At 38.0% G+C, this 9,743-nt stretch overlaps 1 protein-coding gene and 1 non-coding gene across 4 annotated transcripts in view; both read right to left on the bottom strand.

The window, feature by feature from the left end:
- Positions 1-1,591: 1,591 nt before the first annotated feature.
- LOC145785128 (U4 spliceosomal RNA) lies at positions 1,592-1,732 on the bottom strand. The gene has a single exon (XR_014291126.1). It is a non-coding gene; the product is annotated as a U4 spliceosomal RNA (small nuclear RNA).
- Positions 1,733-7,540: 5,808 nt separating this feature from the next.
- The window catches only part of LOC145768948 (netrin receptor UNC5C-like), a 37,201-nt gene continuing 34,998 nt past the window's right edge, over positions 7,541-9,743 (bottom strand). For all 3 annotated transcript variants that reach the window (XM_082580552.1, XM_082580558.1, XM_082580563.1), the window contains exon 12: positions 7,541-9,504. In XM_082580552.1, coding sequence (XP_082436678.1) covers positions 9,491-9,504 — 14 coding nt within the window. In that variant the 3' untranslated portion in view covers positions 7,541-9,490. The remainder of the gene's footprint in view (positions 9,505-9,743) is intronic.

The raw sequence follows: 9,743 nt of genomic DNA, 5'->3' as shown, positions 1-9,743 counted from the left end.
AGTTTGTGACCAGTAGTGTTGACAGGGGGTAGCCTACTTTTAGGTGCGGAGTAATTTTTCCAAAGGACCCGGGACCTCAAGAAACCACCGCGTATTCTTCGGATGTGATGCGTTTTTCACAGAAATGTCCTAATTTGGGCGCGAAATCTCATTGGTGCTGCGCCCAACTTATCCTCTCAACGGCCCTGTTTGTGACAGTGATTAGTGGTGGGATAGCCTACTGATGACCCCAGCCTAAAGGGCAAAACACGTGTTCAAAACAGCAAATAAAATTGGTGTCAGTTTCAAGCACTGTTGGACGTTGGTACAGGGCCTCTGAGAGAAATTTTCACTAGGGGTACGAAGAGTCATTCCGGGCACCCCTCTCCCTCCGGTCCCCCTTTGTCTTGGGCAAAAAGTATGATGTTTGCTTAGGCGTATTGCACACCACACAACATTGTACTGCAGAATTGGACATCTGTGCAACATGATAGTATCAGGCTGTAATAAAACTATTATTTTGTGTTGTGCATATCATGTGATCTACCCCTCGCCAATTTGTGTATCCTGCATTGAAATTCGTGTGTCAGTTGTTGATGGTGCTGTTGAGAGGTGTCACTTGTACAGCTTTAATGTAAAATTTTTAAATTCATTTTTTATTTCTCTTGGATGTAGCTTATAATTATTTCTAAAGAGGACACTATGTGATGTCGAAAACGTTGGATTTAGTAGTTTTTTCATGTTTTTTTTGACTAATCCTAACCTTTCTTCATTAACTTTTGTATTCACCACATGCCCAGCACTAGCAGAGGTGAACGAGAGAAGTCACTTTTTTTTACTCCGGTTCCGGTCCTGCTCCGAAAGTATTCTCCGGCTCCTGCTCGAACTCCGAAATTTATTTTCAAGTGAAATAAGCGTGAAACCATCTTTGTCAAATAGTTTTTAAAAAACACAAAAAAAAACCAAACACCCGAGCTTTTTGCCAGGGTTTTTCTCAAACCTGCTTTTGCTACACTATGCCCCTCCCCTCCCTCGGACAGGTGACTAACTAACTTTTATGATTTGATTTAGGGTGATTTTAACAGAACATTTTTGCACGTAAAGCATTAAACTACCACTTTAGGCCCCTAATTTTTCGCAAAGCACTCGATTACCTTTCTGGGCCCTTTTGCTAGATTACGGGCCCCCAGGACTAAAGAATAACAACTTTTATGCTTGAAATCAGTCGTTTAGGATGGTTTTAATATTTAACTAAACATTTTTGCGCGTAAACTATAAAACCACAATTTCGGGCCCCCAACAAACACAGTCCTGGGCCCTCAAGGGTACGCCGTACCCTCCGTACCCCCCTCTCACAGGCCTTGCGTTGGTAGGTGTAGCGCCTGCGGCTGTCCTTAGGTTTCCTTGCGTATGATTGCCGTTGTGAAATCTGTGTTTGTTAGGAATTCGAAACGCTAGAATTTGGGCGTTGCCTTAAAATTTGTACCGCTTACTGGGGTTCGATATACATGTAGTTTCAGCGTTGTGCATCTGGCGCATTATTTGGAGCACTGCGCTTTCCTGCTTTTCAAACAACACACAAAAACAACTTTTAAATAATAATAACATAGGAGTTCCGTAGAATCCTTCAGAAATTGCCACAGCCGACGGTTTTTCACATCGTCAGGGCGGGGTATTGGGAATAGTTTTCAACTAGCAATAATCGCGTCTCGGATAAACCTCATTGACTACGATATCGCCTCTGCGCAAAGCTGAAGAATTGGTAGAAGGAATTTGTTATCTCTGGTGAAGGTTTTGCTTTTCATTTGTGGTCTAATATCAAGCTTTTTTTTTGTTTTAAAATCAAAATCTTATAATTTGCTCACAGACTATTTGCTTACAAAGCAGAGATTGAGAGCTTTATGGTGCGATTAGGATGTGAGTCGTTTTTTTTTTGTATCTCGTAACTTATTTTTCTCAAAAAACAATCGATTTTTTAGCGCAAACAATCTGTCAATTTGCATCTCTGAAATATCTGTTCAGAAAAGATCTGCAGGTTGCTGTAGCAGATGAGTTCCATTAACCAATCAGGCGACAAGATTTAAATCAGCTCATGGCAGTCATGCGACTTATGCCTACGTTAGAAAGTAAATTAGTTTAACAATTCGCGTTGCCAGCAGCTTGGCTTAGGGCAGTGGTTCTCAACTAGTGGGCCATGGCTCACTGGTGGGCCATAGAAGCATTTTGAGGTGGGCCATAGACATATTTGAAAGATTTATTGCAACAGTTTGTTCCATTTTTATCACTATAGTCAATTTTACACTTGTGCGATTGTTTAGTTACAATGAATGATGCTGCTGTTTTTAGCTACAAAGTGGCATATCATCATTCTAAATATTGCAACATGCAGTTTTACATCAACTCAGTTTTTAAAACACTTTATTTTGTGGTTACAATTAAGCCATCTTTATAAGCGGTAGCCTTGTTGAACTTCTGCAGATCCGCTTTTTAGTACGTGCAACATTTTATTTTGGGGAGGAATTGACAATACTTGAAGCTTTAAGTTTGATAAAAATTACATTCAGTATGTACAATTGTAGGCATCAATTTTTGATGACAGAGAAGAAAAAGGGCAATGTGTAATTGCCTATGTTGTAAAGTTCTTAGTCATCATTCATTGAGGCCATCAAAACTGAAACTTCACCTGGAAAAAGTTCATCCTAATTGCAAGGATGAAGAAATGAAGATATGATTTTTCTTAACGAAAAGAAGACAGTGTGAAGCGTCAGAGCCTGGATTCAACAAGGGGATTTCAGCAACATTCCAAAGGCACTGTTCTGCTGCTTTTTGTTTATAAACCTTTTTGTAATTTTTTTGTTAGGCCTACATAAAAACTGAATGGGCCACAGAACTTTTATGCAAACAAAAATAGGCCACAAAAGAAAAAAGGTTGAGAACCACTGGCTTAGGGGGTTAGGAGTAGGGTGTAGTAATTCTGATGGCGTGAGTTCGATTTCCAGTGGTGCCATTACTCTTTTTTCTTCTGTAATTACCAAAGTTCAAAGCAAGAATCACCTCTATGTCTGAGTGCGAGAATGGTCACAATGACTACAGTCAGCTGCAGTTCATAGAGAAAATTGTCCTGCGTTTAAAGCGTTTTTTAAAGGCTATTTGCTTACAAAGCAGAGATTGAGAGCTTTGTGGTGCGATTAGGCATGTGAGTCGTTTTTTTGTATCTCGTATTTTCTCAAAAAACTTTTTTTTAGTGCAAACAATCTGTAAATTTGCACTTTTTGCATTTCTGAAATATCTGTTCAGAAACGATGAAGATATCAAAAAGTTAACCTTTATCAGTCGACTACACTGTGTAGATTACCAATTAGATTTTGAAGAACGCATACTTGTGATAATATATCCATTGAAAGAAATAAACAAACTAAAAATAAAAGTATTATTGGCTGCATAATTGTAATCTGCAGGTCGTTGTAGCATATGAGGTCTATTAACCAATCAGAAGGCAAGATTTAAATCAGCTGATTGCAATCATGCGACTTACGCACGTCAGAAAGTAAATTAAGTTGAACGTTTTCTAGAGGGTTAGAACTAGGGAATAGTAATTCATTAATTCTGATGGCGTGAGTTCGATTTCTAGAAATGCCATTACTCTTTTTTGTTGTTGTAATAGCCAAACAAAGTTCAAAGCAAGAAACTCTGTGGCTGAGTGCCAGAAAGGTCGTCACCAGGGCCGGATTTAGCTGATGGGGGGCCCGGGGCACTTTTAGATCGGAGGGCCCTCGTGCAAAAAAATTTTTCGCGCTTTCGGCGCGAAAAACCATTTCTACGTCTACAGTAGCATCAGTCCAGTACTGCACAGCATTTTGCAGAAACTTTAAAGGCCAAAAGGAAAAAATATAACACAAAATCACATTTTTTTTTTTACATAAGGGGGCCCTTCAAAAGTCGGGGGGCCCGGGGCAACTGCCCCCCCTAAATCCGGGCCTGGTAGTCACAATGACTGCAGTACGGTGGTTCATAGAGAAAATTGTTCTATGTTTAAAGCGTTTACCGGTTAAGACACTCCATCTGCTGCCGCTACCTGCAGATTACAAATAGCTTACCGGTACCCTAACTCCCAGCTAGAAAGCTACGTATATTACACGTTGATTTTTGGTTGATTTTAGGTAGTATGGTATCTTAGGTAGAATTCAGGTGTTATTAAGGAGTTTGTGTACACCAACAAAAATTCACTTGTTTAAAAAACATTTTTTTAGAGACATATTTTAGCTATCATTTAGTATGACTAGTGTGTAAATATGATTCTAGAAGTTTTATCAGGGATTATTTTGTGAATATAACTCTTGCAAAAATAACACGTGTTTTCCACGTATATTACACGTGTTCAAAATCCTATGATTATTTTACTAATTTTTAAGGTATATAAGGTAAAATCACACCCAGAAGAGGGCATACAAAAGAGAAAAAATGTTTACCCCAGCAGAAGGATGTTTTACCGGAATTTTTTGTATGTTGATTATATGTTGTTTCCACGTGTATTGCACGTTTCCATCTGTTGAAAAGTAACACGTGTTTTCCACGTATATTAAACGTGTTGAAGTTCTTTCGTTCATTTGGGCAATTTTTAATCTGTGTTAGATAAAACTACCTCCCAAGGACGGTATAAACAGAAAGAATTCTCCACTCAAGCGGATTGGTGTCAACCACGCTCCTCCGCATTTTTTAGGATATAAGTTAGATTATGTGTTTTTGTAGGTGTCTTTACACGTTTTTATTACGTTATGTAAAAAGGAAACTTCATGACATTTTTTAGTCGCAAATTAATGTGATCTTTTAACGATAGTTCTTAGTGTAAATTTAAGTGGTCTCGCTTACTGATATTAAACAATTACTTACTAAGGTTTGGTACGGTAGCCACTTTAACAAGTCGAAATTCTGCCACTAAAAATGACTAGAATGAAACCGCCAACCAATCATAAGCTCCGGTTTAAGTGACGTAAAAATGGCGAAAAGAAGATGATAGAAAGCAAATTAAGTGATGGATTTTTTGTCAGCTGGTTGGCTTAGGGGCTAAGGTTAAGGCTAGAAAGTAGTCATTTCATTGACGCGGGTTCGATTCCCACCACTGCTATTTCTCTTTTTCTTCTCTAATTCCAAATAAAGTTCAAAACAAGCATTAACTTTCCGAATGAGTGCTAGAAGGGTCACAATTGGACAGTAGCCTCTTATAACAATATGTGTTATATAAATGTGTTAAATAAATACAAATGTGTTAAATTGTTGATTTCAGATACGGTACGCGGAAATTAGGTAGAATGTGGGTGTAAAAACACGTAAAATCCACCACCAAATATACGTGTAATACACGTGAAATAGTGTCGACACTTATACGTGTATTATACGTGAAAATTAACCTATAATACACGACCCAAGGAACGTAGAATCTACGTGTCAGATACGAGGAAATTAGGTGTAATGCGGGTGTAAAACACGTAAAATCCACAACCAAATATACGTGTAATACACGTGAAATAGTGTCGACACATAAGCGTGTATTATACGTGAAAATTAACGTATAATACACGACCCAAGGTACGTAGAATCTACGTGTAATACACGTGAAATTTCTAGCTGGGCTGTTCCAAGCAACCACTTTCTCTAGTCCAGATCAGATGGGGATCTGACCAGACAAAGTGGCTGTCTGGGGTAGTTTTTTCTGAACTTCTGCCCCGTGAGCTCAGTTGTTACGCGCCCGACTCAAATTCACTTGGCGCTGGTTCGGCTCAACAATCGGAAACTTCACTCTGTCAATCTTGGTAACCGGCCCTGCGTCAAAAGCCTTTACACATAACCTATCAAGGCTTTGTCAGTCTGAGGATAAAGATTCAAAACCAAACCAAGGTTCTAAATTTAGTTAATTACGAGCAGCACCAGCCCACTGCCACAAAACTGACGTTGTTCGTATTGTGACTGGGTGCCTGAGATCCACCCCTCACTATGGAGTCTATGAGTAAACTGAAAGTCATCCAAACGGTAGTGCTGCGTCATGAAGAAGGCATCCTATATATTTGTCTTGCGCCATGCTCTACTGCAGTGGTTTCCAACCATCCGTGAGAAAGCATTTGGGGGTCCGTGATTACTTTGATGAATTTTGGAAAAAAAGGGAAAAGCGATCTTTTCACTTTCATTTCTCTCATTAAATTTGCTTACGTTGAAAAATTTTCGGCATGGCACCTTGGGTCACCTTAATATTCAAATACTGCTGACATTTCTTGAACAATTCATTCATTTTCTGATTTGAACAACTGTTAAGCCTGATATTTGCCTCAGGAGTCATAGCGGCAATGCAATATGACACAGTAGGCCTACTGTAGTTGAGTAGCATAAGTATTACAATAGTCAATAGTATGTTAATTGAGTTTCAGGCAAAATTTAGGTAGGGGTCCGCAGAATTAATAATTTGTCTAAAGGGGTCCGTGACAACAAAAAGGTTGGGAACCACTGCTCTACTGCATTCCAATCAAATGCCCCACTCGAATCTGCAAGCAACCTCGCGATTGAAATCTAGACGCCCATTTGAACAGACCGCACATCTTTTGATAAAAACTGCTGCTGACCTCTATTCAGCAGCACGGCTAACTTTGCGCACCGCCAATAGAGCGTAGAGTAGAAGTAAAATTCCACAAGGCTTCAATGGCTTATCGACATTGGTTTCCAGCCAGAAAGCATTTAAGAAATAACTGGGTGTGGCTCAACCGCCTGAGCACTGGCGCCGGATTGTTTCGCTTCAATATGCATTGAGAGATGGGAGCATCCGAGCAGGCGCGAATGTAAGAGTTTTTTTCGGGGGGGGCCAGAAAATTTGAAAATCAATTAAAAAGAAAGGAAAAGCTAAACAGATATGAACAATGATACTACGACATATACGATATGCTAGAAAATAGACATTAAAACAAACATTTTCATCAATTGTGATGCCGAGGGACTAATATCAGCTGTTTAGAAGCATATCAAACCATTTGATGCGGAAACATACAATTTCTCACAAAATTTCGGGGGGGGCCCGGGCCCCCTGGGCCCCCCCCATAAATCCGCGCCTGCATCCGAGGTCTATGATTGTGGCAAAAAAGAACAAACCGCAGACCACACCATCAACTGTGCCATTTATCGAGCGCCAAACGGTTTGCATGGCTTGAGCAAACTGATAACCATTCAAAGTAATAGCTGCTCCACGCCCATCTTAACATCTAGCTTAGGTCAATGCAAGCTTACTGGTCAAGGGTTGTAAAACGAATGGAGGTTCAAAACAGTCATGTTGTGTTATCTGACGGCAAACAACTTTACATTCAACCGATATTTTATGCTTAGTCTGCTTTTTTGAGTTTTCCTTATGGCAGGGACGTTTCATTTTTGGGACGTTTCATTTCAAACTGACAACATCTGAACTGTATAAGAATATCCAGCAGGTATTGAACCCAGTCAATTGTCAAATCCGGTCAAATCACATAAAATGTATCTAAAGTGACAATCTGTATCACAAAAGTGACAATGATCCTGATTTCTAGTCTTTTTCATTTATTGTATGGATCGCCTTCGTCAGTTCAAGCGTTGAAGGGACTCTGCCTTTCAACATCATTTCAATTTCAATGTAGGTACCGACAAAATCTTTAACCTTTGAAATTCGATAACAGAAGTTACAGGAATTACATCTATCTTTGCAAACTAAAACTTATTCCAGATCGGCCAACTTTAAATTTAATGGAAATTCTAATCTCTCAAAATCCTTCCATAAATTTTATGTATTCGCAGCCAATGCATAGAAACTATTCGTTTAAATCAGTCGGTTAGCTCCATTCAAATGTAGACTGCAACAAATATTAAAGAAACAAACAAAACAGTAGTATTCAGAAATAATAGTATGATAAAACAAAGAAAACAAAAAAACATTTGCAAGTCAACACATAACGAATCCAATAGTTTTCATGCCAATGAATAGGCTAGGCCTATATTGTTGAGGCCAAAAACAGAATTTAAAGCTTGCACTTTAAATGGAAATAGGAGAAGTTTAGCAAACAACATAAAAAAAGTTATTAAACAAACTAAGATTTGCTGTGAAAGATCAACAACTACCATCAGATGAACACAACTATCGCGCTTTAGATTTAGGCTGTGCGATACTTTTATCAGTCAGTAGTTTATCCAGGTATTTCCACAACAAAAAACGCAAAAAATAATACAGTTTGATCAATACTGATATAATAATACATTGGATTAATGCTGGCAGTTGTAGCATAATGTGACAAAAATATTTGTGTCGTTTTCGAATCTACTGACAATTACCTTGAATCGAAGCAACTGTTCATGCACGCTTATCCTTCAAGGTTTTGCCATTTTCCTTTATGTTTTTAGAAAATTGATTAATTGATTGAACATTTATCCTCGGGCTGAGAAAGTTTCATTGAAAACTTAGTCCTGGAAGTTTCGCATACTTGTATTGTATAGCGTGTATATTCAGGGTTTTTTTTCGGTCATTTATCGGTCATTGACCGATTTTTCAGCAAAATGTCTGAAAAAAATATAGTCAATTTGGTCAAAATGTCCAAAAAAATATATAGCTAATTGACTATATATGACCAAAAATGACTAAAAATGACCAAAATAAATAAAAAATGACCGAATTTGTCAAGTCATTTCGGACAAATGACCGAAGTCTCAGCGAAAAAAAAAAACAGTATCGTTGCTGGTGGTATATTCGCGTTTAGCCTATGCCCCAGGTGTATATATAATGACGATGAATAAAATGAAACATATTGAAAATAACAGTGTTTTCAGGTGGGTTAGCGTTGTTAATATTGTAGCTTACCATTATAAAACATAAGAAAAGATGCATCAAACATTATATTTGCAGCGCAATATAATTTTCTAAACAGTCAATTTTGCAGTAGCTTTAAACTTTCAGACTTTTTTCTCATTGCAGTTTCAGAGATTACAACAATGCTTGTTTCCAAAACTTTTATATCGCAAACTCCCTTTCTCTGCATACACATAAATTAGCGTTTTTACAGTTTCTGCACTTATGAACATTGAGCAACCAGCAGCAAAAAACACTTATTCCTTTTTACTTTGTGTCGACGAAAACGATAATCTTCTTTAGAGAAGTAATACCAGCAACTTCTCCTCGAAAACAGTCAATTGTACTAATTGATAAAACGTGAATTATACGACAAATAACGTTTTTAAGACGTGTTTGCAGTTTAATTTCCAAACGTATAATGATAGCCGTTGCTTTTATATATCTCCTGGGTAGTCGAAAAAACAGTCTTGAACAAGTAAATACTCCAGGAAATCCAACAAATGGAGACTAACAAACATGCTTTTGTAAAAGCTTGTTGGTTTATTGTATTTGATAAAGTTCTTCTGCTTTGAATGTCTGTCGACCGTAGACGCCAGTTTGGCCTTTGTCTCGCATCTTGGTCATGTTAAAATCTTGCTTCATCAACACGATGCTGATCACCGGCTACGAGGAATTATCTGAAATGGAAAATTTACACAAGAATTCATATGCGATGCAATACAACCCGTGGCATGGAACTAAGATAATAAAGTGAGTAAGAAATAAAACTTTGTGAAATGAAATTTGCACAAAATTTTAATCTTTTTTATTACATTTAACGTTTTGTTTGTAGCATGCTAAATTAACAAGGAGTAAGACAGACCGCAGTTTCAATATTGCGTTTGTTTTGAAAGAAATGATCAAATAGCTTATTGAA

Source organism: Aplidium turbinatum, chromosome 1 (genome assembly GCF_918807975.1).
Source record: "Aplidium turbinatum chromosome 1, kaAplTurb1.1, whole genome shotgun sequence".
Lineage (NCBI taxonomy): Eukaryota > Metazoa > Chordata > Ascidiacea > Aplousobranchia > Polyclinidae > Aplidium > Aplidium turbinatum.
Note: the sequence above shows the minus strand (reverse complement) of the source record. Positions and strands in the feature narration are given on the sequence as shown.